The following is a 26,008-nucleotide window of genomic DNA, read 5'->3' as shown; positions in this document are numbered from 1 at the left end:
TCTAAGTAGAATGGCCCCCTGCATCACAGGGGGAATTCATTATGAGGGCACCCAGCAGTACTGCCATCATCTCCTTCTCTCAGTCCTGTGTGTGTGTGAGAAATAGGCTACGATGTACTTCTATGTTCTGCTGGAGGAGAGAAAATACTGCTCCTCTCTGCTTCCCCCTGCAGGGAGCAGAAAAATCAGTCTTGCACATGCCCCCTGCAGGGAACAGTAAGGATTACAATACTGTAGTAATTGGGGAAAAAACACTGCGGGGGGCAACCTTGCCTTGCTGCCTCTGTAGGCAATCCAATGAAGTGGGAGTGTTCTGGGAATAGAATGGTTTTGTTGGGGATGTTTTCACTGCGGAGTTCGCCCAGGCTCTTACTCAGCTGTTACCGTAAACCATTTCTCATCCACACGCACAGACCTCTCTGGGCAGACTTTGGTAGTGATTTCAGTCCAGGCTGGCTGGGGGGTACAAGTAAGGCTAAAGCCTGAAGGAGGCTGTGTCGTGGCATGTCGGGGAGTCCCTGACTCTGCACCCCCATCCACAGTCAGATGTGAGACTCAGCCAGCAGGCAGAACAAAAGGTTTATTGGTTCACAGGGACAGAGTGTCGCTTAGGATCAATGTTAACACAGGAGCCAGGGCAGACAGCATTATTCTTCTCTGGGAGAAGGGGTCCTGGGCCCTTCTCCCCCATTTCCTGCCCTTAAGCCCCTTCTCTCCTCCTAGCTCAGACAAGAGTGACTCTTCTCGCAGGCCCTACCCGCAGCCTGGAGTCAGCCCCGCCTATCCTTTGTCTTCCTTCTTGGCCAGGAGTTGTCTCTTATGTCTGGCCCAATACATATCTGAAGTGAGTCACGCTCAGCCTCTCCCCGCTCATGCAGAGAGTGTTGTGGGCGGGGGGAGAGGGCAACTGAAGTACACACACACACACACACACACAGAGCACAATACAGCAAAGAGTGAATGTAACAACACCCTCACTATGCCACAGACTGTCCCGCTGGCGGGTTACCCATGCACTCAACAGTGAGGATGCAGGCTGAAGTAATCAAGTGTTCTTAGTCCTCCAATACCTTCCCACCATTCTACCTTCCCCGCACATGCCTAGAAGGAAAACCATGGGATATGCCCTTGCAAAGCATATCAGGCGAAGATAGCACAAGTGAGGACACAGTAACACAGGAATAGGCACGACTTTTACTCTAGCCAGGGCTTGCTTGATTCCCTGCTCTTCCCCAGGTCCTGCTCCCACTTCATCCCTTCGCCCAAGTCCTGGCCCCGTCTTGTCCCATGTGTGCTCTGCTGCCTCCATTCCACCCCTTCCTCCAAACCTCCATCGCTTCCTCAGCGTGCACAACATTCTCACGCCTCCCGTTCCCTCCTGCAGCCATGAAAGACGAAGTGCTGGGAGGGAAGGGGAGGAGGAGCAGGCAGGAGGAGCTCATACCCAGTAGTCAATCATTCATGTTAACTCTCCATGAAGATACACCTTCATGTCTTGAACCCAGGTGAATGTTGTAGATGGAGAAAGACCAATTCCTTTGCTTTCCCAACATGTGCTAAAAGTTGTAGGGAGAGCTTTTTTTCTGGACTCTCCTCCACTCCTGGAAATGACTTTGGAAGATAGTTCCCTCCCCTTCACCAGTGGGTTTCCATATTCCCAGTGAGAAGTGTAGGGGAAACTTCATTTCTAAGGGAATGTTGAATATAGCCTTCATTACAGAGAGGCTGTCATTTCTTCAACATATCCTCTTTTAGCTTGTGCTTTATTCTCCTTTAAGGATCAAGTGCAAACACCCACTACCAAAAATAATGGAGTAGTGCTTTTATTACCCAGATGTTCAAGATTGGCTTTAATACTCAGGGTGGTGTGTGGTTTTGTCACTGAGTTCGTAAACAACTGCAGTGAGTTCACAACTACACCCTGGGATGAGTGAGAGGAGTTTATTAGCCCAGGATAGGGTTATGATTTGGATGCAACCTTGAATCCCTCTTAAGAGAATGAAATCACCACCAGATAGTATTTTTGGTATAGCTGTGAAGTTGAGATGGTCATTCCTTATGTAGTGTCCACGAGGCTGATGAATTCTGCAGGCAAAGTACTAAGATTTGTGTCCTGAACAGCTACTGAAAACTACTGCAGTTTGTGAGTCAGGATTATACAATATGCCTACTCTCTGATTGACACAGACTATGCTATTACAATGTAGAAAGATTGAAGGGCTGATCTTTTTAGGCTCTTTTTTCTTCATAATGGTATTTTGAGGTGTTATTGGGAGCTACAAAGTGTATATGCACAGTTGCGGCTGAGCCAAAGTGCACTGAAGTCAGAAGAAAGGTGTCCTTTCACTTCAATAGTCTTTGCATCAAGCCCATGGAGAAGAAACTCCCTTGTTTTTAATATCATGTATCCTATAGGAAATATTAGGATCATATCCCATATAGCTTACTGAACATACCGTAAATCTCAATAGGGCAAACTTTGATTGTAGAGTGGTATTGATCTTTAAGTGTTAAATAATACCAAAGGAAAAAAATGAGGTTGAAAACTTGGTGGCAGGGTCTATGATACTGAGAGGGAGAATGAAACCCCAATTGTTATTTGAAGATCATGTAAATTTCACATAACTTGTTTAAATGGCTTTTAGTGACTATGTAGAAGGAACTCTTCCAACAAAAGCAGTAGGAGTATTTTAAATAGTGCTTGCAATTTTGTATCATCTTTCTTTCCTTTTGTATTTCCTTAGGCTCCATTTATGAAATGTTTGGAAATGAATGCTGCCTGCCAACTGGAGAACTGATTAAAGTTACTGGGTTCAAAATTAATAAGATCATTGCAAGCATCTTTGAGAATAATGAAGACAGCCAGTGCTCAGCCAGAATTGAGTTGCCTCTGAATTTTCCAGGTACAGTGTTTCACAAATATATGTTACTGAGGTTTTATAAATCCCATTGTTACTTTTATTTGTTCTGTTGTTTCCTTATGCCTGATGATTGTTGAGGTCAATGACCTTTCTAATTTTTTCCACTAATGTGTAGAATAAAATTTATGTGCACTGAGGCAAGTAGAAATACATGCAGCCAGCTGTGTGTGCTGTAGGCACTTGGCTAATCAGCTGGGAAGTATTTGAATCTTTCCCAAGTGGCCACCCAGGCACTCAGCTTACAGGGAACACAGATTGGGGTGCCTGCCCACTAAGATGCCAAAAATACAGTCATAATAGATACACTAGATAAAAGGAATGAATTTCTAAACTTTTCATTGTATAACAGTCTCTCATGCTTGGATAAAAAATATTATTATTATTATTATTAAAAATGGAGCTGATAATGCTGCTTATACCTAAGGTTGTCCAACAGAAGACTCATTATGAAAATCTGTTTTCAGTTTCTTATGACTCTGCCAGACTTCAACTTTTTGGGCTGCAATTTTCCATGCAGGTGTCGTCTTCAGGCTAATGTTTAGGTTTATGTTTAGTTTAGTTTAGTTTAGTTGTTTGTTTGCAAAGTCTGCAAAAATGGTTGACCCATTTCTGAAAATGAGATTAGGGGAAAATATGGTGTTTTTCAGCTGTTAAAAAAATTCATGCTATAGTTTGGTTTAGAAGTTTTTGGTGTCTCCGTGCTTTGGAATTAGGGACTTAATATTTGCTAGGCATGGCCCTTGTGTCAAGGATGGATCTTGTGTTGTTTCTCTGTGGGGGGAAAAACACCAACATTTGACCAACTTCATAAAATCATAGAACACTAGAACTGGAAGGGACCTTGAGAGGTCACTGAGTCCAGTTCCCTGCCCTCACGGCAGTACCCAGTACCATCTAAACCATCCCCAATAGATGTCTGTCTAACCTGCTCTTAAATATCTCCAGAGATGGAGATTCCACAACCTCCCTAGGCAACTTATCCCAGTGTTTTACTGCCCTGACAGTAGGAAGGTTTTCCTAATGTCCAACCTTTTAAGCCTCCCTTGCCGCAGATTAAGCCCATTGCCTCTTTTCCTATCCTCAGAGGCCAAAGAGAACAATTTTTCTCCCTCCTCCTTGTGACACCCTTTTAGATACCTGAAACAGCTATCATGTCCCCTCTCAGTCTTCTCCTTTCCACACTAAACAAGCCCAATTCTTTCAGTCTTCAGAAAGTTATGTTTCTGAAAAAGCTCAGCTCACACATGCTTCGTAGAGACTTGTTAGAGTTTGGCATCTGCATGTCCCAAAGATTCCATTTGTGATGTCCATATTCTGGCCCTTCACAGCTCTCTCATATCTATTGGACTGCATACACCTCATCTTAGAGCTGCAGGTGCTCTGCAAAACTTTTTCTGCAATTGCTACTCCCAGTTGCTATGGGACTGGGAACCAGAGAAGGCAGAAAAAGTGGAAAATGTCATTGCCTTTTAAGCCAGTCTCATGCTTTTGGGAGATCTGACTTGTGTTTTAAATGCATGAGGCTGTGCTGGGGCTGTTTGTTTATTTGAGAGAGGAATTCTGATTTTCGTTCTTGTCTGCACCTATTTCCATGGGAAACCTAAAAATCCATTATGTTGCACCTTGTGAGACTAAATTCATGTCTGCTAACACCACTTTTCATGGTTACACTCTATGTGATGGGTTGTACTAAACTCAGCAACAAGAAGATGGTAATAATGAAGCCTCTTACTAGTCTGAGCGAGAAAGCATATAGATACATTTGGGATCTCTTCTGGTGTACATCGCACTAACAATTTGATTATTGGTTTAATTTTTTTCTTATTGAGAGAAAGATTCTGTTGTACATCATCAGACAGTCCCACGCATTACAATTATTTTTTGACTATACAATTTTTTCCTTTTTTAACATTCTGGTCTGAATGAAATTATAGTAAATGCTGTCATTTTTCTCTCTCTCACAGCATAAAAATACAGCATAGATGTCTGCATACCAGTTCCCTTTTAGAAACTCTATTTTTTACGTATTTTGGAAGAAACATTATTTACTTCACCAGAACTCTTATGGTGTGTTTCTAGCATTCCCTGGCTCCGCATGGAATAGAGCAAACTTTTTGGCTTTGTTCTTTTTAAGGATGATTCATTGCAAATTAAGATGCACACCCCAGGATCTTGCTTATCTTGTCTCTTTGTACTGGTGTGAATGAGGAGCAACTCTATCTAAGTTAAGAGAATTAAACTGGTAAAACATTGGTGCATTTGAGAGAAGAGTCAGGCCCATTCGCTTTAAACATTTTTTGCTCTTTTTCTGTTTGAACATTTCTGGTGTTTGCACAACTCTATAGAACTCCTTATTTCTTTTCCGGAAAATCAGATCCCTGATAAAGGCCTAAGCTGACCCTTGTATTAACAAAAAGTACTGAAAACATGAGTTCATATCTATGTTATTTCATTTTATCCTCATTCTAATTTCTTCGTTCATGCTTCAGAGTATCCGTCTATTCTTTCTGTGCTCACACACTGGCCAAAAAAATCTTCTGCTGTACATTATTTGCTTGACTAGCTACATCCAGTAAATATATCAGAACTACTCTTTTCATCATGAACAACTTGGTGAAGGCTGACAGATTTCATGACACATGAACTTGGTCCTATTAATGTTTTCTTTGTGATCTTTAGTCTGCATAAATATTTGTACATTCTCTGACTGCTCAGAAGTTTCTTTTATAACAATCATGATTAGCATGCTCACAAAAATAGGTTAGGAATATTATTCCCATTTTATTTAAGGGGTAGGTGAAGTACGTAGAGATGTGAGTTGCAACATAGCATATGGATGACAGCAGAGTTGGAATTAGACTCCACAAACTCAGTTCTGATTTCACTTATTATAGAGTTGACTGGAGGACCTGAGCCAAAACATTGGCAAGTCTATTCTAAACCTGTCCTTTCCATTGCTTGTAACTTTCTCCCAGCCCCAAAAGTTCTGCTTTGGAAAATGTGCATGCCTTGATTTTTGCCAAAATGTGATTATATTTAGAAAGTCTAAGTGAAGTTGAACAAGCCATTTTTTATTACATGGATGTAAAAAAAAATCTTTAGACACTTTTTTGCACTCAGCTTCAATGTCTGAAGTTTAGAAATGTAACTGTCATATATCATGAGGAATTATTGATATGTTGTGTGTGAAAAACATCTGGATTGTAATTTATAATGATTCTAATAAGTTTCTGGACAGCTGTGGATAACAAATTAAAAAAAAATCCTGGTAAAAAACTGAAATGACTAAATATGTCAGAGCAAGCAAAGCATTATGAGAAATCATCAGAGCGTACAATGCCAGTTAGAGAAGGATTGCTGCTGTTTTCACTCTTCACACCAGAATATTTTGTTTAATGTTTACCTTTTATTTGTAGAGAGAGAAACATATGGAACTTTACATACTCAAAACAGAAGCAGGTGGTTACTAGGTACATTTAATTCATGGGTATAATCAGTAGAGGAGCAACATGTACATGTCCACATGATTCTTTAGCTGTCTGCTCAAGCATGCTGTTATCAAAATTGAGAAAATGATCAGAATGGAAGATAAAGATTTTTTTTCCTCCCAACATTGATGGAGCATAAACCCAAGGGGATAATCAGATGTCTAGTTTTGTATGATAAAACTATTAATTACTGTTTCATATTAAACCTGCTTTCTGCCATGAGGATATTCATCAGTTTCATGACACCAAAGCTGAATTCCAAATGGTTCAATAGTCCCAGGAAATTTAACTTAGTACTAAGTTCAGACTCAGATAGAAGGGAAAGCAATCCGTTTATTTGTGGTGAATTTCCTTCCCAACATATTGCCAAAAAATTCACAGTTAGAGAGGACTTTTAATCCCAGTTCAAAAAAATACTCTGATAAGTATAGTTTTTGCCTTTGGAATACAAAATCATAGAATAGTTTGTATTTTTTCAACAAAATTTCAGAGGAAATCTATTCCTGTCCCCCTTCATCCGAAACATTTCCAGGTGGATGATGCCCCTCCTGCTCCTGCAGCTTACTTGCCTGGAACATTGGCTGGATGTTACTGATGTCTTTGTAACTTATTCATTCAGCAGGACCATGCTGCAGGCACGGAATTCAGACTAAGGGGGATTTAAAAATGGCGGCGCCCGGGAACATGCAAATATTTAAATCCCAGGCTTCATTTGCAACTCCGGTTGCCCTAATTACCCTACCTAGCTCGAACTAACGAGCTAGTATAGACATACCCTTAGTTCCCAGAGGTGCTAGAGTAGCCTATTTATGTTCTTTGGAAAACTGGACCTTTATAATGGCTGTTCAGAAAAACTCACAGTCTAACTATTACCCAAGTGCCTCTATGAGGCAATGATATCACTGTTGAATCTTGTGAAAAGATAACTTAATCATACCGCTCAACGAAATCCTGCTGTTGAGTTCTCAAAACTGTCCACTTCATCTTCATCTAGGAAAACACTGACAAATATATAAACATACACATTTTTCTTGCTGTATGGACTTCTAACAAGACAGCTTCCAAGGACATGATTAACATGAATTAATAGTGCCCCTAGAAATTAGAGATGTACATATGCAACCTCTAGTTTCTAGTAGTTAAGCGTTGCAACTATCTCATGATAAACCACACTGCTCTAGTGGCTAAATATTAGGGTCATCCATCTGCTGGCTTATACTATTAATCATGCTAAAATACATTCTTCTCCCTTGCTCTTACAATCCAGTGGTGACAGTGGTGGGGAGGGTTGGTTGCTTGTTTTAATATAGACCTGTATTTACTTTATAAATCACTGACCTGCATGAAAATCAATAATTAGTGTGAATACTTAGGGCCAAATTCATTTTTTGTGTAAGTGTGTGAAATTACATTGAGCTCAGCACAGTTGTGTGTGCATAACGTGGGTCTTATTCCATAAGACTTAGTTTTCATGATCAAGTTGAGGGAAGTGGTAAATCATTTTCCCTTTTCGGTGTAGTAAAGAAACAGATTATTATTTTATTCTTCATGTAAGAATTTGGTGGAGGGCACTGGAACTAGAAGTATTTTATCTAGGCTTGGAGAGTAAAAGTATTCCTTCTGAACAAAGAGAAGCATCATCTACTCTGTGCTATCCATCTTCCTAAGTAGCACAGAGCATAGCAAATGCAGCCAATTCTGTTCATAAGGTGACATGAAGATCTTGGGATCTCCTCTCCAGACTTCACATTTCCCAAGGATCCTCATTTGGGATTTGGAGGTTGTCTCTCCCTCCCCTTCTCTCTCCCGCCCTCCCCCCCCCCCCCCCCCCCCCCAGTTCCAGAAGACCACAAACACTGCTTCTGAGAGAGAACAATTTATCATGACATAGAATAGAATCCTGCTTCATCAACAGTAGCTGTGTTGGCTTTGGATAGTGTGCAGGAGTAAACTCTCCACCTTTGTTAGAGTGAGGTGAAACAGCTCAAACACAAAAATATTCAATAAAAACATTGTTATACTTGTCTGACCATCACTACAGTAAGGCCCCAATGCTGTGCTTAACTTTACACAGTGACTTCAAAGTTAAGTGCGTGCAGGTTTCCAAGAAAGAACGGGATCTAAAATTTAGTGGGACTTGAGTGATGCACGGGTCTTGTGCTGGCTAAGCTTCTGCACAGGTCTGCATGTCACCCTCAGAGAATGAGGACTAATGAAGCTTCATGATTCTGTTTTCATAGAGCCACTTTTCTGACAGTTCAGCTGTACTCTAAATGCTACATGTTTTGTTCTGATTCTGGTTTTGTGGGCTAAAAGTTGATGTGACAGTGAATGCTTACACATTTCCCAAGTGCCCTTGTGTAATACAACATTCCTGTTCTTAGGACTTTGTAAGATCATGGCTGATAAAACTCCGTATCTGAGCATTGAAGAAATCACAAGAAAAGTATCTATTGGCCCAACACGACTGGGCCACCCTTGCTTCTACTGCAATGAAGACATAAAATTGGCAAACCTCACCATCAGACAAGGTGAGCAGATCATGTTCAATTCCGTAGAAGAGGTCAACGGGACATTGACTGTGAACTGTGGAGTAGTACGAGACAATCAGTCTCACTCCTTTACTTTGCCACTCTCCCAAGAAGGAGAGTTCTATGAATGTGAAGATGACCATATTTACACCCTGAAAGAGATTGTTGAATGGAAAATCCCCAAGAGTAGAACCCGGGTTGTGAAATTTACCAATATGTTGCACACATGGGAGTCCTCTAATCCACTTCCTGAGAATTTTGATGGCTGCCTGATTCTAGCACCAATCTATGAAGTACAAGGAGTGATGAAATGTAAGTAAAAATCTAAGTTAATCAGTTGTACCTCTGTGCCTAGCCATGTGTTCTAAACAGAATGTAAACTGCTCAAAATATCTCTTGGAGACCGTGCTTGTTTGGACAGCTAGAAGATGAGTATTCCATACCTATATTTGCTATTGCTCATAGTTTAAAAAGGGGAAGATTTTTTCTCCTCCTTCCCTCATCCTCTAATTCAAATATTGACTCTATCTTTTTATTGCAATATGCTATTATCATTTTTACTGATACTACTATTAAATTATTGTTAGAGAAGAAACTTTTTTCCAAGCAGATAAAGCAGGGAATTAAGAAATCTAGGTTTTATTCCCCAAAACAATTAGGGTACGTCTACACTGCACAGTTATTTTGGAATAAGCTACATTCCAGGGGAGCCTCAAAATTAGTCTGAGGCAAGCTTCCCTAATCTAGATGTGCTATCTCGATTTAGAGCCCCAGAGGAATAATTTAGAATGTCCCTGGTGAGGGGCTATTTTGAAATAGCAGAAGTGGAGCATCTACACATGCCTTATTTTGAAATAGCTATTTTGGAATAGGCATTATTCTTTGAAGAATGAAGTTTACAGAAGTTGGAATAAGCCATCCGTTATTTCAAAATTATTTTGAAATAACAGAATTGCGGTGTAGATGCTCGCATAGTTATTTTGGAATAATAGCTGTTATTCTGAAATAGCTTTGCTGTGTAGACGCACCCGTATTAACTAACTTTTACCATGGGGGAGTCATTTAATTTAGCCATCTGTAAAATAGATGTATTGATAAATATCTATATCACAATAGTATTAGGAGGCTTAATTATTGCATGTGAAATGTGTGGAGATCCTCTGACATATGGTGCTATTAGAATACAAGGTATTATTACTATATTATACAAGCCAAAATAGGGCTTGTCTTCACTGCTACAATTAGCTCAAATTATCATACTTGAGTTAATCCACCTGAGCTACCCTAGTTGAGTGAGAGTGACTATACTGCAAAACAAAACATGAGCTACACACAGTGATAGGGTTAGCATCTGACGGGATGTAACTTAAACTACTGCATCCCTACTACAGTACTAGCTCCAGCACAAGCAGAAAGTGAGTTTCAATTCATTCCCACTCAAGCCAACATGCTTGAGTTTTAAGTAGTGGTTCTCAGCCAGGGACACACATGCTCCTGGGGTATGCAGAAGTCTTGTAGTGGGCACAGCAGCTCATCCAGTTATTTGCCTAGTTTTACAACAAGCTACATGAAAAGCACCAGTGAAGTTAGTACAAACTAAAAATTCATACGGACAAACTGAGAAAAAAAGGGAATTTTTCAACAATAGTGTGTGGTGACACTTTCGTATTTTTATGTCTTATTTTGTAAGGAAGTAGATTTTAAGTGAGGTGATACTTGGGGTACACAAGAAAAATCACACTCCTGAAAGAGATATGGGGTCTAGAAAGGTTGAGAGCTACTGATTAAAATTGTCAAATAACCCAAGCTGGAGATTTATGTGTACGTGCAATGGCTAGATTAAGAACAAAATATGAGTTCTAGCTTGAGCTAATTGAAATAACCTAACCAAATAAGCCACAACATCAGGGGCTCATACACCTGCATATCCACTAATGTGATATATGGCATCAAGTGCTAGCAGTGCCCCTCTGCCATGTATACTGGCCAAACTGGACAGTCATGGACAAGGATTAATAGACATAAGTCAGACATCAGGAATGGTAACACTGAAGTTCATTTACAAGTTTGACACTATCAGCTTGGGCTTGAATAAAGATATTAACTGGTTAACACACTACAAAAGCAATTTCCCCATTTTTGATGTTCACATTTACATGTCAAAGGCTATGAATGAAACACATGCAGCCTGACTCAATTAGCGACATTAGCACTGGTCCTACAATTGATAGGTAACTGCTTTTGTTGTTATATATACCCTGTAATTTCCACTCCAACTCTGATGTGGATTTTCCCATAAAAGCTCATATGATATATTTGTTAGTTTCTTAGGTAACAAGGGACTGCTCATTGTTCTTGAAGATACAAACTAACATGCCTACCCCCCTGTGACTTTTTTAAATTATTTGGTGTGTAAGTATGTAATTTTTGTTTAAAAAAAAAAAAGGGTTGATTTTGTTTTCTGAAAAATATTGGACAGTCAAAATTTTCTCAGCTTTTTCATGAAGAAAATTACATTTTTAGCCCGAGATCCTGCAAGTGCTTATGCACACAATTGCTTTTACTTTCAGTGGGATTAATCGCAGCAGTAAAGTTGAGGACGTGTGTAAGTATTTACAGGATTGACACCTTATTTCCTGCAAGGTTTTTCTGCTTTCTGCTTGTCCCAGAAGCATACTGATAGAACTCCATGAAAACTGAATTATATTAGTATTCAGCAGTATGTTTTGTAAAAATATGTTTTGTAATGGATATTTCTCTAGGGAATGATTCAAGTAAATAACGAAAGCACAGGACAAGGAAAGAAGGATGGGTAACAATTGTTTGTGCAATACACAACATTGGCTAAATGATGGATTTGAGAGATTCCATGAAGTCCAATATCCAGATAATAGGCTTAATGCATTTTTCAAAACTGTAGCTGGATTCAGTAGTTTGGGCCCCAGTCCTGCAATCCACACAGCTGTATCCCTGTGACTACTTAGATCCAAACTGCAGGATCAAAGCCCCTAGTAAAAATTAGTTTAGTTTGCTAAAAAACTACTAGAGGGTTGCGAGATAATGTGTATTATGCACTTACCTCTCAACTCTACATCCTGACATGTGCCTTACTTGTGGTTTTCATTAGCATTTGCATTTATATTTTTCATGGTATGTTCAATGTGTAAGCTACATTAAATGGCTCTGAAATGTTGATTTGAGAAATGGGTCACTCTGCAAATGATTAACTGTTTGCTTGAGAACTTCGAAAAATAGATCCTCGCTGTTTGCTAGAAGACAGTGAAGCTCTCTCTCTATAGCTTGGAAATGATGTAAGGCAAACTTGGTTCTCAGTTGCAAGATCACTGATAAGAGGGTGCTAAATGATGTTTTCAGAGGGTGTGGGGAGTAGCTATATATCTTTGTGCCCACCAACAATAAATAGATTGTTATATGTAGCTTCCTCCACAGCTCACAGATAATGTATCAGTTTGTCATATTAGATGGGATGTTGTTTTAATTCTCAGTAATCACCCTTAATTTGGCAACATTTCTTCACGCTAGTCAAAATGTTTGGCTTTGAAAGATAGTAAATTCGACAAGGGCAGAATGTGACTGCACAGATGCTGACCAGCTGTCATAATTTGTATCTAAAATGTATATTTAGTACTGATTTTAATGAGTGAAGAATGAACATATCATAAGACATGAAGTGTAATAATAGGATCTGCTATGCAGCATTCACATGTATGTAAAATAATAAACTTAATGAAGGAAGCCCTTAAATAATGTTTCGGTGTTAACTGTCTTTAATACTTGTTTGTGATTTATTTTCAAACTACCCTTAATAGTATCCTCAATTTTGCATCTGTAATTACTTACACATACAATTTTACAAGTGCAATTATAAGAATAGGAATTGCAACACCGAATCAGACCATCTAGTGTAGTGTCCTGTCTCTGACCATGGCCAGTACGAGATGCTTCAGAGGAAGGTTCAAAAACTAGAAATTCTAGGGATAAGCTAACTATGTACCCTGGGACATTAAAGTTTATATCTCTTCTTTTAAAAGAGCAGGATTGGTTTTTATCTTAGTGTAATTGTAGATGTTTTCATTATCCATATTAATATCAATACCTTTCTTAATCCTTCTAGTTTTTGGCCTCAGCAACATCTTGAGGCAGTGAGTTCTGTGAGTTAATTATGCATTCAATTTATTCCCATTCAATTGGTATTATTAGAGAAAGTAAACTGGGACACCTTATTGAGCTTTTCTGTGCGTTTTGTTATTTGGTATACTTCTATTGTCTCATCTCATTTATCTCCTCTTTCATTAAATATCTAACTGCCTAATTGCTCCTGGAAATTAAATAGACTTTTAATATTATAATATTTGCCTTTGTAAGTGGTTTACACTGGAAAATTGTGGACACAATGGTTTTACTACACCTTAGAGGGGTTTTTAAAGATGTTTCTTGAAGTATGTGTATTTCATTCCAACATCAGTGTGAAAACAAAAATTGACTCTTACCTCTTTTCCTTTCAGTTCGAAGGGATATAGTTCATATCCTCTCTGATCTAGACATTGAAGTCAAAGATGTAACAGACTGTTATGATATTAACTGTTTCCTTCAACCATTATCTATGGTAGATGTATTTGAGAGGACAAGCAAAGAATTTCCTATGGTTGCTGAGGTAATAGAAGGGCCGACAGGAAGGCAACAACCTTACAATTTATTATATCCTGGGAAAGAAATAGTCATTCACAAAAAGTACCAGGCGACCAGAATCCTTGCATCTGAGATCAGAAGTGATTCCTGCAAAAGACACTTTTTAATTCCTGCCAGCTACAAAGGAAAGTTCAAGAGAAGACCTCGGGAGTTTCCAACTGCCTACGACCTGGAGCTAGCAAGAAGTGACAAGGAGCAGCTTCATGTTGTAGCAACTAAAGCCTTTGATTCTCCCCATGCAGAATTATTTTCTGTGTCTGTTGGAGACCAGTTTCTAGTTCAACAGTGCCAGATGGGTGAAGTCATATATCAGGGAAGGAAAAAAGTGATAGATGTTTTAGCCTGTGAACAAATACTAAGTGAGGCCTATAAGGAAGTGCTTCTCCCTATGTACATGGAAGGTAGCTTTGTAGAAGTGATTCATGACAAGAAACAGTACCAGCTTTCAGAACTTTGCAAAGAATTCCATTTGCCCTTTAATGTCAAAGTGTCTGTGAGGGATCTCTCCATTGAGGAGGATGTCTTGGCTGCCGTGCCTGGACTGCGGCTTGAAGAAGAAATCACCGACTCTTACTTGCTAATCAGCAGTGCTGGTGATCCTGCGGACAGCTGGGAAATTCCTGTGTATCGTCTAAATATGTCTGTTCAGTTGCTCAGCAAACCAGCTGAAGAAACTGTATCTGCCCCAACTAGGACTATTGTGGAAGAGATCAGTGAAGAACAATATTACATGGTGAGGAGATTTGAAAACCAAGCCCTACACCCACCCCCCAGGCCTCCGAAAAAGCCAACAACACTGGGATCAAAACCTCTTCTCACTGTATCACAGCAAATTGTGCCGGATGCACCAGAGGCTTCGAAGGTAGGACGTTTTTTCTATTATATATCCTTTGGCACGTGTTTGAGATACTTGCCAATGTGTTTTATGTTAAACTCATTTATCTTCATGCAGCATTTGAGATGGCAGTGACAGACAAATAAGCTGCTGTACGTCTTGACTAGAACTTAACATTGAGGGCTGAATCCTCCGTTACTATGAATTGATCAGTGGCCTGTTGAAGATCTGGCCTTCATGTGTTGGGGTTGACTAATCCATTGTTTCACTGGTGTATAAGTGAAGGGACAATCTGGAGTTTTACAGTTTTAAGCAGGGTCTGAATGAATTCCCCTGACAGCTAGCTGAGAGCGGGAGAGGATTGAGGAGCAAACTACTACATTGACCTATTCTTCCTTAGACATCTAGCAGAGTGAGGTTGCTCAACTTTGGCTGATGTTGGGTTACAAATCACTTTAGAACTGAATGCAGGGGTAGTGAACTGCTGTTTCAATGTTGTTTACACTATTGTATGAATATAGGGAATCAGGACTGTGCTTAACCTGTCTCAAACGAGAGGATCACCCTCAGCTGAAAGGATCTCACTAAGCCAAATTCCTGTGAAAATAAGAGGGGTAGGGACAGGTATCCCAGCCAGGTGGTGTGGAGGGACTGTCTCTAGGGGACCCTGGATTAGTTTAACCAGTTCCTCCCCACTGTTCAAAGAAAGAGCTAAATAGGCATAGTTAGGCCTCTTCATTATTTTCAATGCCCAGTCAGAACTGAAATCAGATATTCTGGGACTATGTTTCTGCCCACCTGAAGGAGCTAAAAATCACTGAGAACTGAGATCACTTGAGATGAGGCAGTTTTTTCAACCTCACTTGAAAAAAGCTGAAAATTAATAAGAGACTGGTGTGCAGAGATCACAGCAGAGAAGCAGGTGGTAGCAGAAAGTGACTGACTGACAGTCAGCTGGTGAATGAGTGGCTGATGAGGAGGTGAGCAGAATGAGCGACTGGCCAGGTGGTGAGGAACAGCGGCTGGTGGGCAGGCCAGGAGGCAAAGAGCAGTGGCTGGCAGGACAGCCAGGCAGTAAGGATCCATGGCTGGTGGGGCAGCCAGTGGAGAGGAACTGCAGTCGATGGGTGGTTAGCCAGAGCAATTGCTCAGATGATGGAGCAAGCACGGTGCCTTCTTCCCTGGGTGGGAGATGAACTCACACAGATGTGCCTCTGAACCCTGAGTCCTCTCTGATGAAGGGCAAATATTGTGCCCATCTATAAAAAGGGGAATAAGAACAACCCAGGAAACTACAGACCGGTCAGTTTAATGTCTGTCCCAGGGAAGATAATGGAGCAGGTAATTAAGGAAATCATATACAAACACTTGGAAGGTAATAAAGTGATAGGGAATAGCCAGCATGGGTTTGTGAAGAACAAGTCATGCCAAACTAATCTGATAGCTTTCTTTGATAGGATAACGAGCCTTGTGGATAATGGAGAAGCGGTGGATGTCATATACCTAGACTTTAGTAAGGCATTTGATACGGTCTCGCATGATATTCTTATTGATAAACTAGGCAAATATAACTTAGATAGGACCACGATAAGGTGGGTGCATAATTGGCTGGATAACCGTAGTCAGAGAGTTGTTGTTAACGGTGCTAAATCCTGCTGGAAAGGGATAACAAGTGGAGTTTCGCAAGGGTCTGTTTTGGGACCCGTACTGTTCAATATCTTCATCAATGATGTAGATATTGGGATAGAGAGTACGCTTATTAAGTTTGCAGATGATACCAAACTGGGTGGGGTTGCATCTTCTTTGGAGGATAGGGACATAATTCAAAATGTCCTTAGCAAGTTAGAGAAATGGTCAGAGGTAAACAGGATGAGGTTTAATAAAAGAGAAATGCAAAGTGCTTCACTTAGGAAGGAACAATCAGTTCCATACATACAAGATGGGAAGCGACTGTCTAGGAAGGAGCATGGCGGAAAGGGATCTAGGGGTCATAGTGGACCACAAGTTGAATATGAGTCAACAGTGTGAAGCTGTTGCAAAAAAAGCAAATATGATTCTAGGTTGTATCAACAGGTGTGTTGTAAGCAAAACTCGTGAAGTCATTCTGCCGCTCTACTCTGCACTAGTTAGGCCTCAGCTGGAGTACTGTGTCCAGTTCTGGGCGCCACATTTCAAGAAAGATGTGGAAAAATTGGAAAGGGTACAGAGAAGAGCGACAAGAATGATTAAAGGTTTAGAGAACATGACCTATGAAGCCAGGCTTCATGAACTGGGCTTGTTTAGTTTGGAAAAAAGAAGATTAAGGGGGGACATGATAGCGGTTTTCATATATCTAAAAGGGTGTCACAAGGAGGAAGGAGAAAATTTGTTCCTCTTGGTTTCTGAGGACAGGACAAGGAGTAATGGGCTTAAAGTGCAGCAGGGGAGGTTTAGATTGGACATTAGGAAAAAATTCCTAACTGTCAGGGTGGTCAAATATTGGAATAAATTGCCAAGGGAGGTGGTGGAATCTCCCTCTCTGGAGATATTTAAGAACAGATTAGATAGACATCTGTCAGGGATGGTGTAGACGGAGCTTGGTCCTGCCTTGAGGGCGGGGGGCTGGACTCGATGACCTCTCGAGGTCCCTTCCAGTCCTATTATTCTATGATTCTATAAGGACAACCACTGTGAGTGAGGTATGGTGAAGGAGCAGAGATGGACTCAGAAAAGAAACTTTTGGTTGAAGAACTCAAGGACATGAGGCAGGATGTATTGCCCCATGGATGCTCACAGCCCTGCATGTGGAATTTTCCCCAGTTAATGTTGGGTGACTTCCTTCCTTTCATTAAAAGTTTATTTTCTACTCTCAGACTCTCTGCTTGCGAGTGGGGAAGTTTTGCCTCTCAGAGGCTCCCAGGGATGGTGTGTAATTTTTCGTGGTTGCTGGGTGGGAGCTTGAGCTGGTTCTGTGCTGTATCAATGGAAAGGAATCCCTAGATAGTGAACCCAGACCAGGTTGCTGCTGGCTCCACCTGGCAGAAGGGTTACACAGCTACATGCATACCAATGAGAAATACAAGTTGATTTGATGCATTTACAGAGAATTTTGTTCAAATAGAAAACACAGAATTTTAATTTGAAATTTACACAGACATTCTGCATAGATATTTTTGTTCTGAACATTTTGCATTGTACCCAAACAGCAAATAGACTTTTGCATGTAAAGTACAGCTGCACACCAGCTCCCTGCCTCCCCTCACAACCCAGATGAGCCACATGCTGGCTCCTGACTCCCTGCTTTCAGCCCAACTGAGTCACAAACTAGCTCCGAGGCCCCCAGCCTCCCGCAGCATTGGGACTTTCTGATCCTGGACCATTCGTGGGCATGCCAGACCACGAATGTTGCTGGGCCAGAGAATCACGGATTTTAGAAGTGCAACTGTAACCCACACGCCTAGTGTGGTTACTGAGTACTGCAAGTGGCACCTAGACCACCGCAACAGTTAAGATCTAGAGACCTCTACAGCATGGGCTGGGAGCCAGCTGGCTTTTAGCTCAGAGGGTAGAGGCTCCTATAGTCAGCTCCTATAGTCACCTCCCAAGGTCCCAGGTTCAAATCTGCCTTGGTGGTGGTTACACAACCACATCTCCAGAAGGTGACTACAGATTGAGCTTCTCTAATTTGGCACTCTCTAGTCTCACAACATCCCTGGTCCAGCATGATTTTAGTTAGCTGCAGGTACCCTAATCATGGGCTGGCCAAGTTTCCTGTGGTCCCATATAGTTTGCTTACAGCCACCAGTCCTGGCTTTCAGTGTTCTGTGCTGTTGTTTACCTCTCATTTACCCCTAAATAAGAACATAAGAACAGCCGTACTGGGTCAGACCAAAGGTCCATCTAGCCCAGTATCCTGTCTACCAACAGTGGCCAGCACCAGGTGATCAAGTGATTTGTCTCCTGCCATCCCTCTCCAGCCTCTGACAAACAGAGGCCAAGGACACCATTTTATCCCCTGGCTAATAGCCTTTTATGGACCTAACCTCCATGAAATTATCTAGCTTCTCTTTAAACTCTATTATAGTCCTAGTCTTCACAGCCTCCTCTGGCAAGGAGTTCCACAGGTTGACTACACGCTGTGTGAAGAAGAACTTCCTTTTATTAGTTTTAAACCTGCTCCCCATTAATTTCATTTGGTGTCCTCTAGTTCTTCTATTTAGGGAACTAATAAATAACTTTTCTTTATCGGCCCTCTCCACACCACTCATGATTTTATAGACCTCTATCATATCCCCCCTCAGTCTCCTCTTTTCTAAACTAAAAAGTCCCAGTCGCTTTAACCTCTCCTCATATGGGACCCATTCCAAACCCCTAATCATTTTAGTTGCCCTTTTCTGAACCCTTTCCAAGACCAAAATATCTTTTTTGAGGTGAGGAGACCACATCTGTACACAGTATTCAAGATGTAGGCGTACCATAGTTTTATACAGGGGCAGTAAGATATTCTGTGTCTTATTTTCTATCCCTTTCCTAATAATTCCTAGCATCCTATTTGCCTTTTTGACCGCCACTGCACACTGTGTGGAAGTTTTCAGAGAACTGTCCATGATAACTCCAAGATCTCTTTCCTGATTTGTTGTAGCCAAATTTGCCCCCATCATACTGTACGTACAGTTGGGGTTATTTTTCCTGATGTGCATTACTTTACACTTATCCACATTAAATTTCATTTGCCATTTTGTTGCCCAATCACTCAGTTTGGTGAGATCTTCTTGGAGTCCCTCACAGTCTGCTTCTGTCTTGACTATCCTAAAGAGTTTTGTATCATCTGCAAACTTTACTACCTCACTGCTTACCCCTTTCTCCAGATCATTTATGAATAAGTTGAAAAGGATTGGTCCCAGGACTGACCCTCGGGGTACACCACTAGTTACCCCTCTCCAATCTGAAAATTTACCATTTATTCCTACCCTTTGTTTCCTGTCTTTTAACCAGTTCTCAATCCAAAAAGGACCTTCCCTCTTATCCCATGGCCATGTAATTTACACAAGAGCCTTTGGTGAGGGACCTTGTCAAAGGCTTTCTGAAAATCCAGGTATACTATATCTACTGGATCCCCCTTGTCCGCAAGTTTGTTAACCCCTTAAAAGAACTCTAATAGATTAGTAAGACAGGATTTCCCTTTACAGAAACCATGTTGACTTTTGTCCAACAAATTATGTTCTTCTACATGCTTCACAATTTTATTCTTTACTATTGTTTCGACTAATTTGCCTGGTACTGAAGTTAGACTTACCAGTCTGTAATTGCCAGGATCGCCTCTAGAGCCCTTTTAAAATATTGGTGTCATGTTGGCTACCTTCCAGTCATTAGGTACGGAAGCCGATTTAAAGGATAGTTTACAAACCACAGATAATAGCTCAGCAATTTCCCATTTGAGTTCTTTAGAACTCTTGGATGAATGCCATCCGGTGCCGGAGATTTGTTAACATTAAGTTTTTCTATTTGTTCCAAAACCTCCTCTAATGACACTTCAATCCGGGACAGTTCCTCAGATTCATCACCCACAAAGGACGGTGCAGATTCGGGAATCTCCCCAACGTCCTCAGCCGTGAAGACTGAAGCAAATAAATTATTTAGTTTCTCCGCAATGTATTCTAAATGTATTCTAAGAGCCTAGTAAGCAGTGGAAATGTTGCTAATACTGCCAGAAAATATTGATATCCTGCAGTTTGGTTAATTTTCTGGTTCAGCACTGGTCAAGCTTTGAGGGTGCCGGACCAGAGAGGTTTAGCCTATAATTACATCTTAGTGACTATGATCCACAAACAGAAATTATTAAGTTTACATTTTAAAAAAGGAGGGAGGCATATTGTGCCCTTTATATCCACCTTTGGAAGGGAACATCTTTACACCTCTACCCCCACGTATTCTCTTCTGTGGCAGTGTTTTTCCCCTCTGTTCCTAGTCAGAGAGTTTTCCATGGGCCTGAGGATCCATGCAGAAGGAGCAGGCAGGACCAGAGAGAAGTGGATGGTGGTAAAATACAGATTGTCTCCTGATACCAGCCCTGTGGAATGCTTTAAATGGAAGTATGGCAGGAATGGTGTCCCTAGCCTCTGTTTGTCAGAAGCTGGGAATGGATGATAGCAGATAGCTCACTTGATGATTACATGTTGTGTTCATTGCCTCTGGAGTACCTGGCATTGGCCACTGTTGGCAGAGAGGATATTGGATGGACTGTGGTCTGACCCAGTATGGTTGTTCTTATGTTGTTATTAAATTAGGAGGCTATATTAATTTCCTCTGTCTTCCCTGCATGCTGGCCTCTTTCTGTTGGGGGAAGGAGCGGAGAGGTTGAGGGTGAGTTCACAGCTGGCTGCTGCCTGGGGAATTCTTAAAAGCAAGGATCCATTAAGCCATGCTGCCAGCTAGTGGGGACATTCAGAGGGAAGGGTTCGAGAATTGGTTGGTAGAGAGGTCTGAGGCCTCTATGATGCTGTTATCTAAGGTGCTGGACTGGGACCCAAGTACTCTCCCTGAGTCTATTTCATAGGCACCTGAACCACCAATGAGGAGGAGCTCCACACTGGTATCCGTGTGGATGTGTGCAAGACCTATGATCTAGTAGATTCTGGATTAGTACTGTGCAAGAGATGTTATTTTACTGCTGCTAGCAGAAGGCATTTAGAATAATAGAGTTACATTACCGTTCCTTTGTACATATATGTGCAACTGTAGACTTCAAACACTTAGATACAGAAACACATTTAAGCTAATGACATTTTTATGAACACTTGCAATAAATAAATAATAAATTAGAGTCAAAATGTTATCTCTGTACAGATTTGTAAATTCTCTTTTCCCGGAAAGGTGAAACAAGTAGCTATCCCTTATTCATAAGACCACAGTCCTGCCAAGCTCCAATGGAATAGATTTAGAGTCATACAGAATGTATTACCTCTCCATCTTAAACAGAAAGAGGCCTTTGACAGTACCAGGATTTGCAGTGATGTTTTCCTGATCTGACTTATGGATGATAGTGGCTACAATTTTCTTCTGAACATGCCTTCAAAGTCTGAAGGTTCAAAAATTTGCCCAAATGATAAATGGCCTAATCTGTGTATTTATGACTGTGAATTGCCTCATTTGTATGATTGTTAGCAATTATCCAAATGATCAGAACATAAACCCAACCAATGAACTTTAGGAGTATAGCATTTGCCTTGCTCCTAGCTGGCTCTGGTATCTCCCCAGCTGATGGTCAGGTAACTCTGGCACCTCCTGTAGACTCTGCCCCCAATTGCTCCTTGTCTGCGTCTGGGTGAAAGGCCATCTTTTGGTCAGTGGCCCTGGTGTAAAGTGCTGCTGCCTTGCAAGGAAGATCTGGTTGCTTCCTGCCATCAGCTGGTCATGCTCTGGTTGGGCTGATAGTCCGAGGCTGGGAATTCAGCTTTGATTCCCCCTTTACCCTAGTTCCTTGGCTGGAGGGAAATGGAGGGGGCTCTTACTGCACCTGTCTGCTGCTCCCTGAGTGGGGTGGTGATCCTATAATCACAGAAATATAGGGATGGCTGAGACTGTCTAATCAAGTGAAAAAAGGGGCTTCCAGGAGGTTAAAATCTATAGCTATGGGAAAATACTCTATCACTAAAAAAACATCCCTCTGCAATAGACACAGAATTGTATAACAACATAAACAAAAGGAAAAGTATGATAAATATACAAGATATAGCAAATCAATGTGTCTGTGATAAGTGGAAGCATTATTGTTAAATGCATATTGATAGCTCTAAAGAGGATACAACAAGTGAAATAACTTTTTGTGTGCCAGCATTTGGACTCAAGAAAGCCATAGGGCTAACTAACTTTTTCTCTGTCTTTATGGCTGGGCTAACATTAAGTTGGACCTATGATGCATGACCAGCTGCCTTCCTATATGATTCCTTATCAGGGTTGCAGGTACTATAAAATGGCAAATCTGACAGCAGAAATAGGGTGACCAGATAGAAAGTAAAGAATTGGGATGGGATGTGAATGGTCGAAGGTGCTTATATATATTTCACCAGAAGTAGAAATTATATCCATAATGAAATATTATGGCTAACAAAGAAATTGGTGCAATGCAATGTGATGAATAGCTTGGATCCTGGCACATGTAAGGACTCCTGCAATGTGTAGGCAGACAAAGGCAAAAAAGGGGCAAAAAAAAAAATTATTAAGCATGAACAAGTTGACCTAGAGGTCCCGTTAAGCAAGCAAGAATTTACACTCTTAAACAAAAATGAGATAAGGAAGGAACAGCAAGAACTTGTGGGCATGTGGAATGAAGCTGGGAGGGGAAATCTGTGAAGTGACACCAATATTTGGAAATGTTTATATAATCCAAGTACCTGAGAGGAAGGGTGAAGTGATTTTATTCAGAATTTTAACAGGTCATAGAGGATTAAATAGTAATCTATTTTTAATTACAACCTCAAGGATGGATTATGCAAAATATGTAAGCTCCAAGAAACAATAGATCAGATTCTATGGACCTGTAAAGACCACCAGTAAAAAGAGCTATTTATATGAAAAAACTCAAAAACTTTGGAGTAATGAAATTTTCTTTGCAACACCTGTACATAGCACAAGGAAAATGGAGCCTGTCACAGGGCCGACTAGGGTGCTTCTTGCTGCTCACTTTGGGAATTAGTTTCTTGGTTCTGGAGTGCCCCTTTCTGGCTGGTGTCTGCCCATGTCTCAAGACTCAGGGGTCCTCCCCCTCTGGTAATCCCCAATTCTCTATGGCCTCCTTGCCTCAGTGACCCACTACCCGTCTTCATCTAGCCCCTTACCTCAGGGACAAACTGCAGTCTAAAATGGCCACTCATCATTGGCAAGGGGGTGTGGAGCTGCTGATTTTACCTTTCCCGGCTGCGTCTCTACAAGTAGACTCAGACCTTGATTCAGGCCCTATAGCCTGGGAGTTTGCCTGGCCAGAGCTTCCCCTGCTCTGCCTGCCTTTCTCCAGCCCTGCTCTAACTACAGCCCTAGTATTCTCAGGCCTTATATCCAGGAGCCTTCTGCTCCCACACCAGAGCAAGACTGTCTGTCTCCACCCCTCCAACAGCCTTTATTTATACTGCCCTCAGCTGGGCACTAATTGGCTCATACTGGCCACAGCTGATGGCTCCACAGTTCCACAGCTCCAGCCCTCTCCCAGAGCTGAGTTTTAACTCTTACAGGACCAGTGCAGGACAGACTCCCTGTCACAGGGCCTGATTGAAAAAAAGCTATAGTTCTTTGAGGGTATGTCTAAACTACAGGGTTTTTTCCAAAAAAGTGGCCTTTTTAAAAAAATACTTCCCCTGCGTCTAGACTGCTGACGCATTCTTTCAAATATAAATTGAAAGAACGTGGCAGTTTTTTTGACCATGGAAAACCTTGTTTTACGAGGAATAATGTCTTTTTTCCAAAAATGCTCTTCCGCGAAAATGCGCTATGTAATGCAAACTGTGCTTTTTCAAAAGAGAGCATCCAGACTGCCCGGGTGCTCTCTTTCAAAAAAGCAGCTTGCTTTTTCGAACGTACCGGTTGTAGCCTAGATGCTCTTTTTCGAAAGAGGCTTTTTCTAAAGTATCTTTCTCAAAAGCCTCTTTTGAAAGAGGCTTGCAGTCTAGATGTAGCCCATCTGTCCTGGGAAAGGTGACTGTCTTTAGCAGAATCTGTCCATGAAATCCAGTGAATAGCAATTTAGACTCAGAAAGGGAGTCTGCCATGCCACAGAATTGAAGCAGAAGGGGCCTGGCTGGGTAGCTAGTGGAAAGAGGAGGGGAAGGCTGAGGGTAGCTGGGGAAAAACTGGCTAGCAGGCAGTTAAGGAGAAGGTAGGGCAGAATATTGCAGCTGACCCCCAGCTGAAATAAAGCTGAATACTGAACCTGACAATGGAGGATGGTGAGGGAGAAGAGAAAGTAGTCTTGGATTACGAAGGAAAAAAAGCAGGAGGTGAAGGATGGTCATGGATCAGGAAAAAAAATCTGGATTTGAAGAATAAGGAATTGATTGAAATTAAAGGGGAAAAAGGGGAAAAGTCATCATATTATAATTGTCAGATCAGAGACAGGAGATGTGTAAAAAGGAAATGTTAACGCCCTGTAAATGGCAGAATGAATAAAGCAAAGTGTTAGTGACATTCAAAGAGCTAATAGAATTGCTGGCTGGTGAGCTATGGATAGATTGTACGCAAAAAGAGCAAGCTAAAAAAACTCGAAAAACAGAACCTTTGGGAAAATGAAAGTTACTTGTCAATGACCTAAATTCCTGATTGAAGTAATGAGGGTTTATGTATGAAATGCCACAAGGATTTTCAGAATGATATCCAAAAGAGTGTGGGCAAAGATAAAATATTGCTTGATGAAAGGCTACTTAATAAGGGGGAAGGGAGGGAAAACCAACTATGACTGTACATATAACACTTAAAGATGGGACACTTCCCAATAGGATGCAAATGATTATCAGTCTTTCTGAGTTAAACCATATATTTCACTGCACATTTGGTGAGGTGCTTTAATTGCCAAAGGTTTGGGTGCATGGCAGCCAATTTTAAGGATACAAGGTGGTGCAGCAAATGTGGAGGAAATCAGTCGTATAACAACTATTTAGAAGGAACAGAACCCGAATGCAGCACTTGCTGGGGAAAGCACAGCATAGCAGTAAAGGATGGCTCAGTAGCAGAACACGCTAGAGAATTACAAAATATTAAAACTATTCAAAAAGTATCTTATGCAGAGGCTATTATAAGGAAAAATGAAAAAAAAAACCCACAAATAAGAAAAAAGATGTTTAGTTGCAACAGAATACATCTCTGGTCAGGGAGGAGAATATGAGAGGAATGGGAATATATTGCTTGTAAGTAAAGAGAAGTGTATAGAGTTCATTATAGAAGTAATTAACTGCACCTTACAGATGGAGAAAAAAACCTCAAAGGTACAAAATTACAGCAAATGCAGCAGAAAAAATATGTAAAGATAGACAACCTCTCAATAGATCACATTCACGGGATTTTGAATGAAGGCAATAATGCAGCTTAAGTAATATGGTCTTAATGATCCATATCTGGAATGTGCATGGTTTAATAGTGCATAGACAGGAATCTAGGAAGCCATCTCTGAAATGGGAAAAAAAGTCTAATGTAATATGTGTTCAAGAAAGTTGTGTAATAAGTACATTTGTGTTCAATCTACCGGGATATGATATACTCAGGAGGGATCAAGAAGCTACCAAAGGAGGGGTGGATTTAGTTACATCAAAAAGAATGTGCAGAAACTAAGTTTTTAATATAACACTACTGAGGGTCCCATGCAGAACAAAAATACTCATATACAGATATATCACATCTATAATGCATGCAAAAAGAGTTCATTTAGAACACAAAAATTATGTAATGTCAAAAATCCATTGATAATTTGCAGAGACTTTAACAGTCAATGAGTTATGGTGAAGTAAGAAAACTGACTGAAATGGCAAATGCTTAGAACAATTTATTGGCACTCATAAAGAT

General features: G+C 40.9%; 1 protein-coding gene across 1 annotated transcript in view; it reads left to right on the top strand.

The window, feature by feature from the left end:
- The window catches only part of THEMIS (thymocyte selection associated), a 108,045-nt gene that overhangs the window by 16,027 nt on the left and 66,010 nt on the right, over positions 1-26,008 (top strand). The window contains exons 2-4 of the mRNA XM_006139427.4: positions 2,745-2,903; positions 8,794-9,252; positions 13,467-14,512. Coding sequence (XP_006139489.1) covers positions 2,745-2,903; positions 8,794-9,252; positions 13,467-14,512 — 1,664 coding nt within the window. The remainder of the gene's footprint in view (positions 1-2,744; positions 2,904-8,793; positions 9,253-13,466; positions 14,513-26,008) is intronic.

Source organism: Pelodiscus sinensis, chromosome 3 (genome assembly GCF_049634645.1).
Source record: "Pelodiscus sinensis isolate JC-2024 chromosome 3, ASM4963464v1, whole genome shotgun sequence".
Lineage (NCBI taxonomy): Eukaryota > Metazoa > Chordata > Testudines > Trionychidae > Pelodiscus > Pelodiscus sinensis.
The sequence above is the reverse complement of the archived record's forward strand: the minus strand, read 5'-3'. Positions and strand labels throughout refer to the sequence as shown.